The 22,504-nt window shown below is 42.3% G+C and overlaps 1 protein-coding gene across 2 annotated transcripts in view; it reads right to left on the reverse strand.

Moving 5' to 3' along the window:
• Positions 1-319: 319 nt before the first annotated feature.
• Positions 320-22,504, reverse strand: part of LOC118116991 (regulator of G-protein signaling 6) — a 47,891-nt gene continuing 25,706 nt past the window's right edge. The window contains exons 3-17 of one of the 2 annotated variants that reach the window (XM_035168999.2): positions 17,761-17,860; positions 16,888-16,938; positions 16,680-16,786; positions 14,359-14,410; positions 13,807-13,871; positions 11,562-11,638; positions 10,539-10,620; positions 10,122-10,196; positions 8,880-8,981; positions 8,574-8,746; positions 8,311-8,436; positions 6,735-6,921; positions 5,333-5,422; positions 3,113-3,172; positions 320-2,836 (exon numbers count right to left, since the gene is read on the reverse strand). In XM_035168999.2, the coding sequence (XP_035024890.1) occupies positions 2,786-2,836; positions 3,113-3,172; positions 5,333-5,422; positions 6,735-6,921; positions 8,311-8,436; positions 8,574-8,746; positions 8,880-8,981; positions 10,122-10,196; positions 10,539-10,620; positions 11,562-11,638; positions 13,807-13,871; positions 14,359-14,410; positions 16,680-16,786; positions 16,888-16,938; positions 17,761-17,860 (1,398 nt within the window). In that variant the 3' untranslated portion in view covers positions 320-2,785. The remainder of the gene's footprint in view (positions 2,837-3,112; positions 3,173-5,332; positions 5,423-6,734; positions 6,922-8,310; positions 8,437-8,573; positions 8,747-8,879; positions 8,982-10,121; positions 10,197-10,538; positions 10,621-11,561; positions 11,639-13,806; positions 13,872-14,358; positions 14,411-16,679; positions 16,787-16,887; positions 16,939-17,760; positions 17,861-22,504) is intronic. The other variant, XM_035169000.2, reaches the window with a different exon arrangement.

Below are 22,504 nucleotides of genomic sequence, written 5' to 3' on the forward strand. Positions count from 1 at the left end.
GCATATCATTCTGTCCGATGGTCCAACTCTTTCGTCCCGATTAAAGTATTTCAACTATTGATGCCTTGGAATTTGCTATATAACTATAAGGTCTATGGCAAAGTCTCCCTGGAGTATAATCCAAATCACTATGGTAACTCCTTTTTCTTTATCTTGAGTGCTATCATCAGGCCACAATTAATATTTCTCTGTGTACTTACCACCAGCCTGAGCTGTACTTGTTGAGTACTCATTAGTGAAAGAGAGAAGACACATTTATATTTCATTGTTCACATTGGAGCAGATGGAAACACCAGTGAGATCAGTGGCCACACACACAGACAGGTCCAGAGCTTTTATTATTTGGTACCCATGAACAGATAGCAGGTGCTTGAGTGTTTTAGAGCGCCAGTGGTTGTTTGGCTGATTGAGAAACTAAAAGCACAAAATGCCCTGATAATGTTACATGCATAGTTATGTGCCCATATAATAATAAAGTGTGCTTTTGGATAATGAAACGTTGCCAATTTACATCTACAATGCACTTTGTACACAGTGTCATTGTGTTTGTGCTGAGTAACATTTGGTACATCGACTGGAGTTAAGCGTCTCTTCTCTACCGTATAATCAAGAGGTTACTGATTCATGATAATAATGCTGATTATTAATATGACCTGTACAGTGTGTCGCATCACAAAGAATAGAAAACGACAGATGATTCACTCATTCAGCAGTGTAGTCCGTCACTGTAGCAGTTGCTTGCCTCAGGGGGAGCTGTGAGATTAATATCTCTTCAGTCGGAGCACTTTCCTGTCTGGAGAAGAAGGTTGAAGCCACAGTGGAGCAGAGAGGCCCTAATGTTCAGAGTGCGGCGGCCATGACGGCTCAAAAATTGTTCCCAGTTGCACTTTAGGGCTTTGATGTCCTGTCATTGAGGAGTTTTGCTTCAGTTCAGGGTTTTTTTTCCTCCATCTGTGTGCGTCTTTGGAGAATCAAACCATCTTCCTCTAAGTCAACACTCCGTTATGATCCAATAACATGCTCCATTTTCCCCACAGTCATTACAACACAAGACACTAGTAGATGGAGAGTTGTGGTTTACATTTGGCCGAGCAAGAACGGGCAGTTTTCATTGTTTTCAGAAATAAAAAAAATGGGATAATCATGCAGTACAAAAACAAAACAACCTAAATGATCCCTTATTGGGCAGCAGGCCTTGTAACAGCTCCATGATTGGAGAACAGATATTTTTGACATCATGACGTCCGTCAGTATGATGTGAATACATTGTTGAAATACTCTGATGCTGTTTCTCTGGTTTCATATCCACCAGATGAACCCATGGCACTGGAAACTTTAAAAATAACACGACAGTGGGAGCATGTGGAGGCTATAACACATGTGACTGTGCACACTACACCTACAGTAAACCTCAAATCACTGTTTCACAGCCACATGGGGCCATTTCTTAAAGTATCTCTGTTATTCTCCCCGGCACACAGATGCTTGAAAATGATTAATTTGATTGTGCAGCCTGAAAACGTTTATGAACGTGAAGTCAGGAGTCAGAGTTAGGGGTGCTGAGATAAATCATATTAAATTCATTATTAATCTGAATGGCCAACAACATTTTATACCAGTTTTAGAATATTTCACAAAATCAGGGGTTGTCAGTTCACGTCAGTCTGCATTTACAATCCACATTACATGTGTGATCAGATGGGCTACAGAGAAAATACACTTGATGCTCTACAATGAAATAAAGAAAATGAATTGTTACAGCCATTTACCAGTAGAGGCTGCTTCAGCCCCTTCAGCACCCCTACCTCCAGTGTCCTTAAAGCCCGGTGCTTAAAACACCAATTTGCCAACTGGAATAAATTCATCTTTGCCCCAAGTCTCAGTGTTGTAGAGACAAAACATTGATTCTCCAACAAAGACTTGGGTGAAACTGCGACAGTGTGTCTGGATGCTACATTAAGCCCTTTATGCCAGATTCTGGAATGTAATGAAGCATGAAAGGTTATAACTTTTAAATATCAGTTTTGTAGATGTCATTAAATATAATCTATGGGAGATAAAACACAACTTTGTTATGTTGGAAACGGCCCAACCTTTAACTGACATGTTATGTGCTTTATAAGAAACAGATACAATAGAAATTTCAAGATTATAAAAAGAGGTTGGATATATATATATATATCTTTAAAAAAAAAAAGTGGTGTCATGCTTTGTTTATTGCTGGCTGTCTTGTGAGCATAGAGACGAACGTTAAACAGATTTATGTCTCTGTTGATGTCTCTGCCTCTTTGACTTTTTATTTTAGGGTATGTCCCCCAGCTGTTTTAAAGCAATAGTCAATTCATTGCAAATAACATTTAAATGTAGCTTTTTAATCAAAGAATAGTGTTGCTTTTAATATCCAATTAACATAAATATAAAAGAAAATGAACACAACATAAACGAATCAGCTTAGTCGACAAACGGCCTCACAAACAGATTTGCCGACTAAGTGATGAAACGAGGGCAGCGCTGGTCTGGATGTGCTTATACTGGATGCTGCATGCCATGTGTAGTGATGGCTGAGGTTCCCCTTGTCAGCATTGTCCTTTTCCTCAGTGGTTTGCGTCGGGTCGTTCACCCCAGCAGGCCCGGTGCTCCTCTACCAGTACAGTCCTCGGAGCAGCGTCTGCGAGCCTCCGCACAGCAGCCCCGTCCAGCCCGGCTCCGCTGTCCGTGCCCCGGCCACTGTGCGGGGGTCATCCCCCCAACAGGGTCTGGCTGGGCCCCTCCAGCACAGGCTGTGTCAGGATGACTGCATCAGGCCTGTCAGGCGCTTCCCTGTCAAAGACTTGCCCTGAAAGGTCAATTCAGACGACACGGATCAACAGACTGAGATGCTGAGAGTAGGCGGTACTTTGTAAATCACACAGAATCTCTGCCCACAAGGTGATTTGATTTAAAATGCTAAGCTGCAACCATTCACGTGACTTATCTTACGCACACATTCACATCCTGGTACAGGTTTTAAAGCCACAACAGAGTGTAATATGGTTTTAACTGCAAAAGCCACTGATAGTGAGGCAGCCAGTGTGGTTTGTGATATGAACAGCCCCAGCTCCGAATGACTTACCACACTGCGGGTGAACTTCTCCAGGGAGGTGCGGCGGCCCTGTTCAGTGTCTGCTGGCTGCTGTTTTGGGAGGGGGGGAAGCAGGGTGAGTGTTTGGGTCAGGTACGGGTGTCGACGGGGGAGAGTCGGGGGTGATGTCGTTAGTGAGGATAGAGGAAAAAAAATAAGGGGAAGGGGGCCAAGCATTGCAGAGATGAGGGCCAAGGACAATGCAGGGGTGGGGGGTTGCATATTAAGGGGAGTGGTGTGAGTGGAAGGCCCGCAAGAAGGAGCAGTGTCCAAACGGGGGAAAGGGCAGAAGGGCGAGCATGAAGAGAGGCAGCTGTGATTGGCTGAAAAGCTCCATATTACACAGTAACAGCTACATGAGCGTTTGTTGAGCTGTGCACGTCTTCACATGACACTGACAAGCTGCATGATGTGGATACAATCAAATCAAACAAAATCACCACCTAATACAACACTGGTGCATATAGGGCTGCATCTGTCAACCACTTATATATTTACTGGTCGTATCTATATGTTGTATATGTTGGTTGCTCTCTGTTACTCTCTGTTACTCTCTGTTCACAGAATGACTTGGTTTCTTCTCTTCAGAGCAGTTTGTCTGTGTCGTGTTTTTCCTGACTGTCCCTTGACATTTTTATTAATTTAGCTGCACAGTGTTTTTTACTCTTTGAGATTGTGCCGTGATGCTTTGAAAGCTCACATTCAGTTTCAAACTGTTGATTGGCTGATCATAATAATGGCCGACAATAAGAGCTGATGAAAGCTGCTAACAGACAGCAAAGGTTCAGTGTGCAGAATTTAGTGACATCTAGTGGTGAAGTTGCATGTTGCAGCTGAATACCTCTCACCTCACCCTCCCCTTCCAAACATGAATGAGAACCTGTGGTAGCCTTCAGTTGTCATAAAAACTCAAAAGGTGTTTAGTTTGTCCAGTCTGGGCTCCTGTAAAAAACATGGTGGCCTCCATAGAGAGGACCAGATCCCGATGTAAATATAAAGTATATAAATATAAATTCTAGGGTAAAGAAAACACAGAAAACACCAGGATTATTTTATATTCAATTTCTGTCAATAAATCCCTTTCTCCTAAATCTTGCACACTGAACCTTTAAGACGACCCACCCTTGTAACATGCAAGTGTGATCAGATCCCCCGCATCTTTGAATGTATATACATATATATTTATATATATAGACCGGTTTCTTCTTGTCCAACACCTTCATTGTACTGTTGACCCTGTGTTAACTTGCATATGACAAATAAAAACTTGAAACTAAAAGAAAAAGTCTTACACCTTGAGCTCCTTTCCCTATGTTAAGTATATTATAAAAACATATGCTGGAAGATGTATTTAGTTAAATAAAAGTAGCAATACCACAGTATACAGTAGAAATACTACTGTTAGTATCAGCGTCAAATGTACTGAGGTAAAAGTTCTAGATAGGCAGGATGGCCGATTTCAGAATAATGTATAATAATGTAATGTACATATATATGTCAGCATCATTAATGTTGCAGCCAGTACAGTTTGAGTTAATCTGAATTCAATTACAGTGAGTGAAAAGTGAAATATTTTACCCCAAAATGTAGAAGAGGTATTAAGCAATGGAAATACTCAAGTAAAGTACATGTAAATTCAACAAGTCTCCAGCAGTAGTCTGTGTAATACTGATACTACTGCTACAACTTTGAAGTTGGTGGATTTAAAAACACCCCTGAGGACAGGTTGTGTGAATCGAGTGAATTGAGATTAGTTAATCACATTTGTATCTGTGCTGCTCTTATTTTGCAGAGTTAACAATATTTATATTACATGAAATCACTGTTTGAAATCCAGAGAAAATTTCCCAGTGTGCTGATGATGACAGAACGGAATGGCCGCTCAACTTTAATGCTTCTAAGCTACATTAGTTTCTAAATCTTGGAACAAACATCAGGGAGGTTTATATGGTTTCGTTAATGATGCTGCTACTCTGGTTTATTTATTTCTTCCCTTTTTTTGGTCTTTTTCTTTTTCTGTTTTAGGCTGGGACACAATAATCAAATCAATCAATCAATCACTTCTTGATTGCACACACACAAACACATGATAGATATAAACCTAGAATGTATTTATATAATAAAAAAAGAATCAAATCAATATGAGAAAATGCAATAAAAGTGACTTTGATAAAAGGAGAGGCGGCGTCGAGGTCAGTGAGCGCAGCTTACCTTCTTTCTGGCTAACAGGAGGTCTTGGTAGATGTTGGATCGCAAAAAGCGTGCATAGCTGTCACTTTTCATTAGCTTGAAAATGTGCTCCTGCAAGACAAAGAAGAAAAGTGATGAGATGAGAAAGTGAAAGAAAGAGACGTCTGATTGTAGCTATGCACTTCATGCATTGTGTGATTTTAGAGGGGAGGAGGATGGGGTGTGTGCAAACTGATCGTGCTGACATGAGCGGCGGAGTTCCTGCGAGACGGAGCTGAGTAATGTGCTGCCAGTGAGAGGCGTCGCACGTCACACACCGGCGGCCCACGTTGAAACCAGAGGAATCCACGGTGAACAACCTATTCACGCCATTACTCGCCTCATTAGGCCCTGGCACAAACACACTCTGTCATTCTTCTTTCCCTCCTCCCTCCTTTCTATTCCTCCATGCCCTCGCATTCATTCACTTGTGTAACGTGAGCGGGGTGGAAGGGTTCAGTGATTCTGTGGGGCAAGTGTGTGAGACAGGAAGTGTGTGTGTGGGGGAATGAAGTGTTGGATAAACCCATCTGAACTTCTGAAGGAGCTTTTTTACTTGCAAAAGATCTTGTACAGCTGAAATCTTCTTTTTAGATGAAACAACACACAACACAAAGTACTGTCATTATAATGGGATAGTTCACCCAAAAATAAAAATTCACTGATTATCTACTCACCATTATGACGATGGAGGGGTGGGTGAAGTGTCGACTCGAAACGGCGTTAGTTACACCAAGTTTTTAGCCTAAATGTCCTCTGATATTCTCCTCACACACAAATATCTGTACTTTCTACTCCTTACATTCTCAAAACTGGCTCGTTACTTGTTTCAACCTCCACGGATGACAAGACAACGTAAAAGACGTAACAACACAGCAGGTTGTTAACAAAAGAGGAAAACTATCCTATTTTGGGTGCATATAACTTTTGTATTATAAAAGAGGCATCGTGTATCATGAAGTTAAAAATTCAATTTCTCTTTTTACTTTTGTACATAAGTACATTTCAGAGCCTGTACTTCCTTACTTTTACTTAAGTAAAGGAGTTGAATCAGTACTTCTACTTTTACCAGAGTCTTTTCTTACACAAGTATCTGTACTTCTACTCAAGTAAAGAATGTGTGTACTTTTGCCCCCTCTGGCAACGCTGTTTACCCCTGAATCTCTAAAAGTTTGTGCGGACTCAAACACTTCACCCATCCCTCCATCGGCATAGTGGTGAGTGAATTTTCCTTTTTGGGTGAACTATCCCTTTAAGTATATATACACCTCTCTATGACTTCCTATGTGGCACTAGAGGTTTTATCTCTGTGTACAGTTGCAGGTGTTTTGACACTGTATCTGTTTGGGTTGTGAGAGCTGTGAGGAAAAACGCCACAGTCCACCTGAGCGTCCTCGTAGCTGTATCGTCCGGGGTCTTTCAGGTTCTGGCTCGTGCGCTCGTAGCTGTGAGAGTCCAGGTTGATGGAGCTCGGCGCCCCCTCAGCCAGGAACTCCTGCCAGATCTCCTGCGCCCTGGCGGGGACGTCCTGGAGCGGCCGTCGCTTCTGATCCTGCACTGCTAACCAGAACCTACACAGTGTCACATTGTCGCATCCAGTCAGTATCAACGTCCCAGGAATACAGATACAGTAAATATAAAAGCTGATTTTGTTTTCACTATGTGTCATATTGGCGGGTGATGCCATTATCAGCAGATAATTAATACGTTGATTTGAAATATTTTTTTTAATATAATGTGCAATATCCCACATTACTTACTCCTTTATCATTTCATTTCTACTTACTGCTACTGTATTTAGTATCTTATTGTCTTTTCTATTTATATCTACTAACAGGCACTGCTTCTGCATTACTCAGTATACACTTAATTTTGATTTAATTTGCAATACACTTGTACTTATACTTTTATTTATCTACACTTGTATTTTAGACTTAAGTCTTTATTGTTTGTGTTTTTTTTACTGTATTCTAATCTACTTAATTTACTTCTATACTGTAATATAACTAATTTCCATTGGGATTAATAAAGTCTTATTAATAAAATCTCATCTTATTTTACAGTAGAGTATGTTACACTAGCAGTATTAAATAAACTAACGTGCTAATTGTAAGTACTCAGTGTTATTTACAGTATAATACTCCAACATGTAAGCAGCGTTTTTTTAACCCTGTAGCAGGTTTCTGTGTTACAGTGAGTTATAGATAATCTGTGATATGAGCAGTAAATGAACACACACAAGTAAAGTGCAGGTTCATTACAGATGTATTTGGGTTGTATTTCAGTAAATGGTTCCACCACGTTGCATGGTTTTAGGAATTTGTTCAGCAAAATCTCTCCAAGGATTTTACGTTTTCATCTGCATTTGTTTGTTTATTTGTTGGTTCACAGTATTTATGCAAAAACTATTGGATAGATTACCACAGGAGAGAACCCGTTGAATTTTGATGCGGATCAAGGAATTGTTGATTTTCAATATTTTTGTTGACTCAGAGAATAATTCATGGATCTTGATGAAAAGATCAGGCTCATTTAGGAGAATGATATTTATGAGTGTGTGTAATTTGGTGCAGATCCAAATAAAACGTGGATCTAGTGAATTTAAATGTGGTTTCATAAAGTTGGCAGATGTATGAACTAAAATTTAACTCTGTTTAAATTTCTATAGCTCTTGTGTTACTGAATCAAAAGTGGGCTCCACTAATGTAACACTGGAGACACAAGGAGCTGCCAACAGAGATCTTCACTCTCTCACTTCTCAACCTCAGATTTCAAACTGACACTGACTCAAGTCAGAGCTGAATCCCTTGAGAGAACTTCTCAGGGGTTCATACTCACTGCTTATAACTGGACTTGGATGTTTAGAATGGGTGGAGTTTCCCTCATGCTTCAATTACCCACACAGGGGACCGGTGGGACGAATATGAAATGTTGAAATGAGATGTGGACGACGGCCTCACCGCAGGTTCTCTGAGCTGAACTCTGACTCCAGGAACTTCAGGAACTGGTCTCGTCCCACCGGGTCCTTCAGGGCCTCCTCCAGAGAGAAGCCCCATCTCTTCACACGCTGCTGGCTGGGGTCACGACTGCTCCCAATACAACATATCAGACAAGAAGAGATCAAATTAGAGAGATATTTTCTCTCCAAATGTCAGATCTAAGTCAACCTCTCCTCTCGTTTGAGATCCCAGCATTATCAACGCCACACCCGTCACACCCTCACCTCGCCTCCAAGTCCCAGAAGGACGTGTCGTCACTGATCCAGGGGTTGGAGGGCTCTGTGGCTGACACGAAGGGGTCGTAGTCCATGAACTGCTCCGTGTAGCTCATCAGACTGTCGGCCACTTTGGAAACCTTCATACAGTGTCGGTCCAGCTGCATGTTCAGGAAGGTGATCTGATGGGGAGCAGACAAGAGACTAATGAGGAGGATAAATAATCTAGCAGCTCATCGGTCTGCATCCCTGACTGCCATCATGATGGATTGTGTCAGGCGGTGTCGCTGGTGGTGACCTAAGGAGAAGAGTTACCTCCTTCTGGATGTCCTCTTTGGTGGGCTTCCTGGTCGGCTGCGAGCTGCTGTGGACGGGACTGGGCTGACTCTGGCCGTCGTCTGGGACCCCATACACCGACTGGAGAGAGCGACGGCAGAGACTTTGTTTTGATGGGATTTGTATTTGCTATAACTCTATGCAGAACTGTAACTTGCTGTCATGATATCGGTCGCTGTATTTTTATGGTGATTTTCTGCTCTTGATGACAACTCAAAGCACTTTGCAGTTCAGTTCATTCACACATTTACACTGCATCTATGTGCATCAATAGCACACTGGCATGGGCAATTTGGGGTTCAGTATCTACACGGAACCAGAAGGTCAGTAGTTTGAATCCCAGCTCCTCGACTCTGGAAGTGAAAGTATCCTTGAGCAAGACTGACCCTTAAAATGCCCCTGACGGCTCTGCCATGAGTTTGTAAATGGGATTTGTGACTGAGAGAAAACGTACTGAGTAAAGAACAAGCTGCCTGAATGTGTGTGAATAGGTCAACGTGAGCTGTAAATGATGTAAAGTGTTTTGAGTGGTCGTAATAATGAGACTAGAGAAGTGCTGTATAAATGCAGACTATATGCCATTTACACAAACACTTATTGACGTACTACATTCCCCAGTCCCTTACATTAACCGTAACCATGACAACTACATTCCTGATCCCATCACCTCCTCTAACCCTGACCTCCACCTCATTATAGTCTGAATCCAGCCTATACTGTATGTCCTCACTTTGTTAGATCTACAACTCAAACTGGTCCTCACAAATATACAGAGCACACTAACGCTAAAATTCTAAGATTTTATATGTGTTGCAAAATTTAAACAATCGATTCAAAATAAACTCTAAAAAGATTTTATTCTTATAAAAATATTTGGTAATTACTTTTGTGTCTATTATTTTACTTGAATGTCTATGTATTTTTTTCCAAAAATTACTACTACTACTACTTATAATAATAATAATAATAATTAATAACAAAATAAAAAATTAAAATACAAATAATTGTTGAATGCAAATTGCCTATCACTTAAATATCTTTTTTTTTCACCTTATGCACCACTAAACCTGATACTGGTTTTTGGTCAAAAAATCTAAAGGTTTTGCAAATATGACCTCAGCAGTTCTACAATCCTGTGTGGGACGATGGTGGGAAGATAACGCCGATAAAAGACAATAATATCGAGGTTGGAAAGCCACCCTCTCGGTTTCCTCTGCTCACCTTTTTCACCCTGTGTGGGTTCTTCTCTCTTCGACACTTGCGGATGTCCATCTCCGTGGTGTTGACGCAGCCGGGCTGTGGGAGGCAGCAGGAGACAGCTGAGTGTTTCTGGGTCAGATAACAGGGTTTCTCCAGCAGTGCATTGTCTGCGCCTGTCCTCCTCAAACAATACGACACTGTTCCTCCATTCAGCCAATGCCACGCTCTCTGAAGGCTTGTATGCAAAGTGACTGGCACCAAATCTGATTCTGCCACCAGCGACAACAACAGGCCTCCCTGCTGAATCTGCGGTTTTTCAGGCTTTAAATGCTAAAATTGTCAACCTACATAACAAACCCTTCGTTTATTTCCTTTTTTTTTGTTGCAGCATCTGACCTTATTTTCCTCTTCTCTTTTTTTGTGACCCAACAAACTCACCACAGGCCGATGGACGTCCCAGAATGCCCTCTCCTGGCTGTCCAGGATCTTCCTCTCGGCCTTGTCCTTCTTCCTGTCGATCCTGCAAAAACAGAGGACACAGGCCGCTCCCTCACACCTCTGAAATATCAGGTCAAACAGCACAAACTCAACAAACCAGGCCTCTGAATGAATGCACACACACTCTCTGACACACACACATACACTGAAACCACTGACAGTGCAGACATGGGAGAAAAAGGCTGATGAGTGTGGGTCTTAACCTGTCTGGTCACTTCACCTGCCGTGCCTGGTGCTGCCTCTGGTCAGGCCGAGCTCTTACATAACTGGCATTTACCAACCGGGCCTTTCTAGGTGGTGTATACTCCCCCTGAAGGCGTATTGCTCCCCATATTAACCCCCCCAGTCGTATAAAACAGCAGCCACTTATCAATGTCATTTCTCTGAATGTTTTCTATAGACAAAAGAGGAGCCTTCTTACATTACACAGTGACAGGGCTGTGCTTACAAATGGCAGCCACCAGATGGAGGTATTACATCACACAGGAGTTAGGGAGAAAAGTGTTTGTGTGTGTGTGTGTGTGTGTGTGTGTGTGTGTGTGTGTGTGTGTGTGTGTGTGTGTGTGTGTGTGTGTGTGTGTGTGTGTGTGTGTGTGTGTGTGTGTGTGTGTGTGTGTGTGTGTGTGTGTGTCTAATTCCATAGGGTAATACTTGTATTTAATGCTTGTATACCCCTCCAGTCAAAGCAGAGCATAACATAAGAACATTCTGAATTAAAGAATGGGTCTGATGCCCAGCTGCGGTGAGGGTGAAGGTTATTTCCTCTTCCTTGGGGAAATAACACGAGCTTCATGCATATGGTCAAAGGTTGTTGTTTCATATATTTGAATGTATAATCCTCATTTGTATCCACCAACATCTCTCCCCACAGCCCTCCTCCTGTAACTTTGTCACATCGGTGTGACACTGACGTCAACAGGCGGCGTGTTGTGATTCACTCGTGAAGTACACAACGTGACTCACTTCACTTGAGCCTCAGCTTGCATGAAGATGAATTCCCACTTCCTGGCAAAGGCCCTCTGCAGCCGGGCGAGGTTCTCCTGGAGGAACCAATCAGGGCAGAGAGACAGGTTATTTTTAATTCAAGACCTTTAGATGATTTTCGTTATCCGTTCCCTGTGAGGCTGGGTTGTGTCTTTACGTTACTGTTGCTGAGATGGGACGACCTCTGACTCACCGAGGAACAAGTCAATGAGCTGAAATCCCATTTATATTCACTAGATATATGCACAAATTGCACGAACTCATAAATATCAATGGGTTTTTTTAATCAATCTCCTTTCTTTGAGAAATGAAAGCAAATGTTGAAAAAAAAACTATATATCTTGCAATTTGAAAGAAAATTAAACAAACATTCCTGACTCTCTGATCTGGATTTCCAGACCGAAATGTAATGAGTTCTACCCTGACCCACACCACAACCTTCCACCAAGTTTCATCGTAAACCGTTTTGCCTAATCTTGCTTAAAAACAAACAAACTAACAATAAATGGACAGGGGTAAAAAAAATAACCACCCTGGCGGACGTGATAACTAATTAATGCATTCTTAAAGAAATAGTTTACCAAATATGCTGATTCACTTTCTTGTCTGTGCCATAGGTGAGAAGACACAATTTTTGCAGTGAATATGAAGTTACTGCCAGCAGCAAGTTAGCTTAGCTTATTTTAGCTTAGCTTAGCACAAAGACTAGAAACAGGGTGAAACAGCAGCTCTAATTCTGTCATAAAGCCAGCAATGCTAAAGTTTACTTTATAACATATCTCACTTTTTTAATCCAGAAAAACTATGTGTAAATATGACATATTTCTGTTTCTTATGAGGGTTTCATGTGTCAGAGTAATTCATAGCTGGGACCAGTCACTTTCTGGAGCCTTGACACTTTGGCTCAGAATCAGAATCCTTACCCTTGTTTCTAGTCTTTGTTTCAATATGAACTCAGTTTTTGTTTGGCTGAAGCTTCAAATTTAGCACATATAGTATAAATGGTATCAGTCTTCCTATCTAATTCTGCAATAGGGGAAACAAACTGATTTCCAAAATTGAAAACCTGTTGCCAGGTAAAATGGGCTCTTTGAACGATGAAAATAAAGGTTCTAAAACAATTTGGTCGACATAGCTTAGCTAAAATTATCTATACTGCTTATCCTTTAAAGGTTGTGGAGAGAACTGGATCCAATCCCAGCTGTCATTGGGTGAGAGGCGGGCTACATCATGGACAGGTCGTTAGTGTATACCATTTATGGTCAATTTAAAGTCTCCAATTAAACCAAACCCAATCTTCATGTCTTTGGACTGTTGGAGGAAGACCCGGAGAATACCCACACAACACAGGGAGAACATGCAAACTCCACAAAGAAAGACCCCTGGCTGTGTCAAATGGGATTTGAACCAAGAACCTTCTTGCTGTAATTCTCACTAATATTCCCAAAAAAGTTATATAAGTAATAAGTAATACAAAAAATGTTTATTCCAGAGTTGTATTATTATATCATCTCTGATCTGAGACCACAAGGGATGATTCCTAACAAAGCTTCATCACAAACTCGTGAGTTCACAGAGTGTAATCCAGAGCTGCATGAGGCATTTTGCTTTGCATATAAACTCACACATCAAAGCTACGTATTAAAATGTGTGTACACTCAATAACAAACCTAAATGAGCATCTGTTGAAGATACAACACATGACCTCATTACAATCAGAGGAAAAAATACTGAGGACCAACTAACAGGCGTGTAACAGTGAGAGCAATGAGGCCCGGAGGCATAAAGTGACCTGAATAGGGAGAACGGAAGTGTACTGGACAATAGTTGCAGAGTAACTCAGAATATGAAAGTGCAGTGGATTGCTGTTGTGTAACAAGCGATCAGCTCTGCAGTAACACCTCCCCTGAGACTGTATCGATCTGCTGATGCAAAGTAGGCTGACAGATACCTTTGTTTACATTTTGGAGACAGTAAATGACTGTGTGTCATTCTGGCAAATGTTGCTTCTGAGAGAAAGAAGAGCGACCTTCATCAAGTCTGTGTCAAAGTCTGTAATGTGATAAAGGCTTTTTGCTCTGAGGACTGGATATCAGCTGTTTTGTTCCTCAGGAAACAGGAAATTCATTGGGTCATCATATGATGGTACATTCACAATGGCAGCTTAGAAGTGATTAGCTTGCTGGCAATAGGCACAAACCAAAATGACAGTAACTGTACTTACAGCCTCGTAGTCGGCCAGCTCGAGCCTGGCCTTATTCTGCATGGTGCGCTTACACAGGTAAATGGCTGGCGGGGGAGAGAGAGAGAGAAAGAGAGGGTGAGACGTGAAGGGGACAATAGAGGTGGAGAGATGGATCACTTGCTTTGCACAAAACAATACAAATGTGTCTCTGACGGCTGGTGCTCTTTATTTACTGAGGTCTCAGCTGTGTGAACCAACACTAATGAATGTTACACCGGAGCAGGCAGGCGTTGTATCGTCTTCCGAAATAACAAGCCTCACGTAAATGTCATGGAGATGAGGCTGTATCTGTGACTGTCTCTGCTCAGTTTGGCTAATCTCATCCCATTGGACCCTTCTCAGGGGGCAGCAGTTACATTATAGGGAACGGCCCCCATGGATCAATACTCAGGGAGTGTCAACAGCGGACCGACAGTGTGAGCTGTGTCTCAGCTCCGGAGGAAGACTGACAGCTGAAGGATTTAGCGGGATCTCACTGGTTGGGAAATGCAGACATAAAAAAAAAAACTGACAGACAAGAGTGTGACTCACCATAGTCTGTGTTCTCAGGCTCCCAACAGTTTGACGGCCAGAAGTATGGAGACTGATGAAAGCAGAAGGGGAGGAAACAGAAACAGATTTGGTTGATTTGCTTGTATAATCAGAAATACGTCGATTTTTTACATACGAGTAGAGAAAAACAATAATATTCTCCAGTACGGTTCTCCCACCACCCTCACCCCCTCTGCACTTGTCTTCCACACTCTAAAGACGACTCTTCGTTTGATAATGATCCTTGATGTCCATGTGCTGCACGTAACTATCTGGGGAGCAATGGTAGCAATATTCTCTCTATCCATATTTAATTGTCTATTGCAACTGATATTACACATTCAAAGTTCATTCCCGAGCCCATTAATAATGGATCACTCACATCTATCATGCATTCTTAATAACAGGGCCAGATTTAGAACTCGACGGAACCCGACCACATATTTCATTCCCATTATTACTCATAATGATAATTAGCCTAAGAACAAAAAGGCTGATGGTGAGTGATGTGCTTGTTTAATGAACAGAAAGGTTAACATGCTCCTGTTTAGCACCGTGCGTCTCAAAGAGGATGAGGTTCATCTGTTCTGCACAAACTGGAAACATTTGTGACAAACGGCAGAAGACAGTTGTCATTAAATCTAGGTCCTCTACCAGTTTCCTGTCTATTTTTAGAGGAGCAAACAAAAACTCGGCTGTCACTCTGCCTCACAGCACAGCTAATGGAGAGTAGCCAAATACATTTCAAATGCTCCGTGGACTCATTTTTTAGAGCTTCTGATGACGCGGGCTTGTTGCATCACGACAACATCAGAGGGAATATTTTTAGCCGCCGCTGAATGAGCAAGTGTGACACACGCTGGCCTCCCTGCGCGGGCACAACAATGGCTTTTAATCTCAAGCAATGGAGGTGAAGATAAATGCGTTCAGAGGTAGATTGAGGAGGAGGAGCAGGGGAAGGCTGGTGACAGGGAAAAGTGCAGAGCCAGCGAGCAGCCAGCTCAGCGCTTCCCATAGGGGAGCTCTGGCTACTGTAGCTGGCTGGATTAAGACGCTAATGGCTCAGTCACAGCAATGAGTCATCACGGAGCCCATAGCCATCAGTAGCAACCTGTCAAAGTTCATGCTGGATCAGATGGAGGGAAGAAGAAATAAAAAAACACCCCTCTGGCAAGCTGCCGGTCCACAGGCCTTTCAGTGCGGCCCACCTCCTGCTGCGACGCTGCGTCCAGCAGAGATGTACAATATCGACCTTGGTGGGATGAGTAATAGGCTTAGCGGGGATTGTTCTCATTACCATCGTGCAACAAACATATCCCTCTGATAAACTGCCATCATCTCGCTATTCTGTATTCAAAGAGCTCAAGTTCAAGTTGACTTACTCATCCAAAGTATACGTCTGAGCCAAATGATGTTTTTCAGAAGTGCAGAAATAGGGCAACAAAACAAGCAACATATAACCATACAACATAAAGACACCACAAGGCTATGATGGTGGGTGTTGCACATACTGGTGGGAGAGGTTCTGTGTGCACACCCAACACAGTCAAACTTAGCCAGGACTGGCAGAATAACTAATAAATACTAAACAAATTATAAAAAGAGCAGAAAGAACAAAAAAACATTGGTCGGCAATGTATATCCCCATATGATTACTGTACGTATAATTTTAATATATAATACAACGATAGTACAATTGTCACTTTACCACTCAAACTGTATAACAAAGAGTACATCGAGATAAGGATATAAAGATAAGGAATAAACAATTTAAAATTTAAAAACTTTACTCCACTTTACTTGTTTACTTTACTCACTGTTATTATTATGAATATGATTGAAGTTGTACTGGGATTGCATTTTAAGCTTTAAACTTAAAGACCTAACTGACTGAGTTGAAACAAAACTTTTCTTCTAGTTGAGTTTACTCACGTTTTAAGGCAGCAGGTTAGCTTTTGTTTTTAAGTTTTACCAACTTGAAATAGAATAGAAAGAGTATATATAATAGCAATATAGAATTTAGTATAGAAAGGAATTAGAGAATACTATAATGGTTGAGCTGTTTTGTAATACTATAATAATAATAATAATAATAATAATAATAATAAAAACGTATGGTCTATATTATGTTACATGATAAGAAGGCCTAACAATATGTAGTCAAATATACAGAGTATAAACAAAGATCGGTAATAGCTGGCTGATGTCTTCACACATATTATGAAAGTAATAATAATTAACAGGAGGCACAGTGGTGATAAGAGGTCGTATAAGGGACACTGAAACATATGCAGGACTCTACGTGGTGGAGGTTTCTGTACCTGAAAGCGATAAAGGGTTCCATCGTCCTTAAGTGTCAGGACATGGTCAGAGATGGGGAAGATGTAACCGTGTGCAGCGACCAGACTCCCGAGGTGGATGGCTTCAGCTGTTGACACGAGAGGTGGCACACAGACTTAAAATTGCCTGTCACTTCATCTGAGATGCTACTGTGCCCACATGCAATGACAGATTTCTCAGCAGCCGTACCTGGATCCTCAACGGAGAGGTTTTTCATCAGCCACTGAACGATGTCCGCCCCTGTTGTTCAGAGAAGGACATTGGTTAGAAGTGACTTCACTCATCTGCAACAGATTCAACCAAAAGCTACGATCAACAAACAAAAGACGAGCTTTGAACAGGAAGTGTTTGTGCTTGGTCTCTGCTCAGAAGCTGAGGGTCAGAGCTGTCAGAGCTGAGTAGGAGTCAACATAATGTTAACAGGTCTGCAGTCCCCACTCTCTCTGACACTCTCTTTGCTCCTGGACAGCACAATGTTTGGCCGCGGCCCCTCCGTGGCGCTTGGCAGAGGCTGCCGAGAGAGAGCGAGCGTGAGGCAGTCAGGCCTGGAGGAGCCGTGTAAAGGAGTGACTCAAAAACAGCCTCTGGGAGAGCGGGAGCGACTCCCTCATCCAACACTGGTGACTCATTTCATGCACAAGCACACAAATGCACAAACACACACACACGGAGGAGTACAGTTTGTGCATGCAGATGGGTAAAGACAGATAAAAAAAAAAGGCAGAGAAAAATAGCATATCTGTGGCATGACAAGGGCAGCGTCACACCACAGGCAGTTTCCCCCCAGTGGCCGAGGTCTTCTCTGCAAAGGCATCATCTGCTTCCAACTGTGGCAGCAGCGAACTAAACGAGCCCAAAAGGTCATGTTTGCTTTGCAGTTTCTGACTCGTCCGGTCTCGCCAAAGCACACTCGCTGGGAAAGACAACAGCGCTCTCACATGTGCACACACAATTATCAGCTCATCAGGGGAGATTAAGGATTATTAAGGAGGAAAAAGATAACAATCACACACAGACATAGACAGTACACACATTCACACGCATGCACACACAGGTACTAACCTGATACCACACTGGGGATCTTGGAGAGGAAGCTTTTGACGGTCCGGATGGCTACACCTCCTGCTTTCTCATCTTGTATTCGTGTCACAATGTCTTCAATCTACAGTGAGGACAGAGGGAGGTCATCTTTTAATTTCAATCCCAAGTGTTACGTGTTTCATTTTAATTTATTTACTCATTCAAACAATTCATTACTGTTGTTTGTAGAAAAACATATTGAGGTTCTTAATTCAAATTTGGGTTACTACTTGAAAATGTTTACATGCTCTCATCAAACGCATCACTTTCCTCAGACTGGACATTTCTGCAGTTCCTCTTTTCAGCCTCTGTCTAAAACACTTGGTCTTAGCTCCTGTCTCTTTAAGGCCCACCTCTCGATAAAGCCCAGTCATCTCTAATTGGCCAGCTGGTCCACTCTCCTGTGATTGGTCAAAGGCTTCCACTAATGTGGGCTAAGTTTTCCTCCACTGTTGTTTTATGTGTTTGGGAGACTTAATGGAAACTTTTACAGATTTTCTTTGACATCCTCAAAAAACCTTTATAACGCTCTAAAGGAAGAAAAAAAACTGAAAAAGCTTCATATAAATACTTTAAATTCTACAGATAGCAGCTTTAAAGGTTTGGAAATAAATGCAGTGGACACCAGAGGATGGAAACAGAAAGCCCAATTGGCATCAAGAGTTGGGAAGATCAGGGGTGAAAACAGGCATCATAATAGATCATCATATAAAGTGACTACTGGATGTTTCACTCCACTGCAAAGATCAGGCCTTGAAGACAGAGTGAGTTCTGGTTAAAAATACAAGAGAATTGACCAGTTTACTGAAACACCTCCACATTGTGTATGTTCATGGCAACACTGCTGCATTGTGGGTGAATTCAATGTATGGAGTGCTTTGGTCAGAGGCTCCGGGCCAAATGTAAAAGGCTGTCACTGCTCTTCCTGAGTGGCCGAGATAAAAAAAATCACACCTCGGAAGCTGCCAGAGCCCCAAACACATCACACATCAGCCGCCGGAAATCAGGCCCGGCACGGCTCGCCACTCAACCTCCACACGGGGGAGAACACAGACAGTAAATAACGGACACCCTGTCACTCAAAGACATGGACACGCATGTTTAAACACACACATGGACATACAGAAAAAAAACTATATAGACCTGTAAAGAGTGGAACATAAAAATGTACTCAGGTCAAATATTGATGTGAGCAACCAGTGCTCCGATGCCTGGAAGAGTCTCACTAGAAATCAATCGACATCAAAAAGACCCTGCTTCTGCACACCTAGCTGTATTATCAGCAGACAACCGTATGCACTACAGTGGCTGCTAAGGTCGGGCTATTAAATTCTTTATGGCTCCCTAAGCATCTGTCTAGAAGTACACTCAGACGCTTGCACACATACACACTCACCCGCATATGCCCACACACACACACCCTGCAACAGTATAACAAAGCTGATTAAGTGAATTTCGAGGGTTCATCTCCAGGGCTCAGCAGAACACACTGATTTTAAAAGGAGCTTCTTCTGATTCCTCTCAGCTGAAGCATGTTCCCTCAGTCTCCCTCCACAGTTACAGTCTACTTCACGTCACGATCGCAGGCACACAGCATCACGCTGCGCTCCAGTTCGTGCCGCTGCGGCACACTTTTGGACCCTCTCTCTCTCTCTCGCTCCTCTCTTTCCTCCACTGTTCATTCATCATTGAACACAGCAGATCTGTGAGTGAATTTCTTCCACTGTGGAAAGAATACAGACTCTAAAGCCCTGAGTTAAGATGTGGGATATTATGTTAATGAATTTATAGGTTTTTTTTATGCATAATACTAATCTGTTATTCATCTGTCATCCAACAACGTTACATTTGGTGACTACTTCACTTTTACATGTTCTTAGATAATGAAGGCTTATTGATTTCAAGTTTTTCTTACTGTCAACAAAGCCAAAATTAGAATGACACTCCATCTCTGCCAACAGTTATCTTAAATTCAATCAAGCTGCACCAAATTGCACACACTCATAGCTATTAGCTCTCTAAATATCCCTATTTTTTCCATCTAGATCCATGAATTATTCCCTTGGAAATCAGTAGTAGCAGCACATCAGTCAAATCAGGCGTCAAGTTTTTAAAGGCCAATCTGACAACAATGTCTTGAAGTGTGTGTGTGTGTGTGTGTGTGTGTGTGTGTGTGTGTGTGTGTGTGTGTGTGTGTGTGTGTGTGTGTGTGTGTGTGTGTCTTTCTCAGCAGTTCTCTTGGTACCTCTCTTTGTGTGTTTTTACCTGTAAACTAATGTAATATTCATCCTCAGTCGTCCTTTGTTCCTGCAGGATTGTGCAGCTTTAAAGTCACAGTCACTGACAAAGCTATACACACTCTTTTGGAGAAGTGGATAAAGAGAGAACAACAAGCGGAGCATGCATCCAACTACAGCACATTTACTCAGCCAGCCACCATTACAATCAAATGCAATCACTCTACCTGGGAAAAGCATTAAGTGGATGACTCGCACAAGGGCCCCATAAATCCAACACAAAGCAGCCAGATGTATATGGATTTAATAACACACATAATGCAGAGCAGGGAGGAGACGGAGAGCAGTGCGTGGCAAGACAATTACCAATCTCGCACCATAAGCTTGAGAGAACGTCTTGGCATGAATTATTGAACGTGCACCGGCTATGGAGAATTACTGCTTCAAGTCTGTTGATAAACCTCTCACAGGAGGGCATGAGAGAGAGAGAGAGAGAGAGAGAGAGAGAGAGAGAGAGAGAGAGAGAGCAAGACTTTGTATTTCAGCCTACATGTGAGCACGAGCAGTTTTACACGAGAACAATCAGGTGCACAACAGATTAGCACTGAAACATCACAATTGCTCGTGGGAAGATAAACCTCTCCACGCACAACAATGGAGACAAGGCTTTGAAATCAGTTGAGTTCGATGCAACTGTGACGGACTCCTCAAATCCCCTGAGACACAACAACATGGAGAGGATTAAGTCCTTTTGTTTCTGCTCCCATGTAAAAACGGACCTTGGGCGGGTTATATAGCGGCACAGAGGGAACGGTGGGACTCATTATCTGCCTATAGGATGAAGGCAGACAAGAAGTACTTAGGAACAACTATAGAAAGTGAACACTGTATCTCCTGCGTGTACGAGCTAATGGCGTTTGCAGCTCGGTGTGAAGGGCTTTTGAGAGGAGAACGTCGCTGCTCGCCCGTGATAACAGCACTTTGCCCCTCGCTGCACCCGGCTCTATAAATGATTATCAGGAGAACACTTGTGTGTCTTGCCACCGTGTGTTTGCATTTGCAGCACACGTGTGTTCAAATTTGTGGCACAGCACGTCTGTGTATTTGTCTGTGTGTCATCCGTCTGTCTTATCTTTTATAGCTCAGAGGGCAGCAGCAGCCACTCTGTATACAACACATGCAGGAGGGGAAGGGAGGATGCAGCCTGGGGGGATGTGGATGTACAAGCAACAAGAGGCCACTACCCCTGAACATTTACTCCACATTAATGTCAGGACGGTTCGCTCTTAATGTCTCAAGATGTCCCCACTTCCTGCTTCATGGTTTTGTAATTGGACTTAATGGAATGAAATAACACCATCTAAATGGGAGCATCACTGACAAAAATAACCATAAACTAAATGTGACATGTTGGTAGGCAGCTCCTGATGGAAACATCCACTCCTAATTGAAACTCTGTGACGGTGTTCTCTTTTCTATTTTTCTTCTTTCCAAAAATGGCCCGAGATGAAGCTATTAAAAACTGTCCCAATCTTCAGAAATGAGACCGCTGCTTCTAAAAGACAGATCAGGCAGTAATAGTGTCATCAATGATTCAGCAGTCATCGCAGGGCAGACTTGTCATTGTTGAAAGACGTTGGGGTCTGTGAGGGAGAAGACAGATGTCCAGGTGACTGGGGACACGATCATTTTTTATTCACTGGGACCTGCGAAGATTGAATTGTGGTCAGACTTTGAAAAGTTTTCAAGTTTGGGAAGTGATTTCGAGAATGTTAAGGTGAATGAGAAATTACATTTTAACGTTACCTCAGTCCTATGTCAATCTGATGACTTGTAGTCTGAACTTGCCAGGAGAAATAACTTAAAGTTATGGTTGATAAATTGATTCTGAAACTCTTTTTATCTTTATTTGTTGAAATCCTCTTCACGTCCCGATTGCCATAAATAAATAAAGTCGTCTGAAAAACTAAAAACTGTGTTCCTCACAGGACTGAAATGAACACGACCGATCATTTCATTAAGGTGTACCTGTCTGTCACTAATCGACCTGCCTGCCCGTGCTCTCCCTGCTCATGACAGGAGTCTTCAGTTGGGGAGACATTTACCGCTGAGACGATAAAGACCATAACCAGAAGTTAGAGAGCGAGTCATGGAAGTCATCTTCTTGCAGTTGTCAGTGGGAGGAAGTATCAGTTGCATATTATCAAAATATAGCCTACTCTTGCTTTTGCAGGATTACCAACCCATAATATGTTTACAGACTCATACTTTGTGTGGCTCAAACTCAGTCTACTACTAAATTAATTTCTAAAGTAGGATCTACTTCACATTAAAGAAATATCCAAAACCACCACCTTCACCCCATTCTGCACTCTGATTGGCTGTTGGTGTGGCCAAGACATCCAGATATTTAACATGATATCCAGCCCCAGTCTGTGAATTGTGTCTTTAAAGAGTTTACACACTGGGATTGGCGACGGCTGATTGAA

The sequence above is a fragment of the Hippoglossus stenolepis genome, chromosome 10, assembly GCF_022539355.2.
Source record: "Hippoglossus stenolepis isolate QCI-W04-F060 chromosome 10, HSTE1.2, whole genome shotgun sequence".
NCBI classification, from domain to species: Eukaryota; Metazoa; Chordata; class Actinopteri; order Pleuronectiformes; family Pleuronectidae; genus Hippoglossus; species Hippoglossus stenolepis.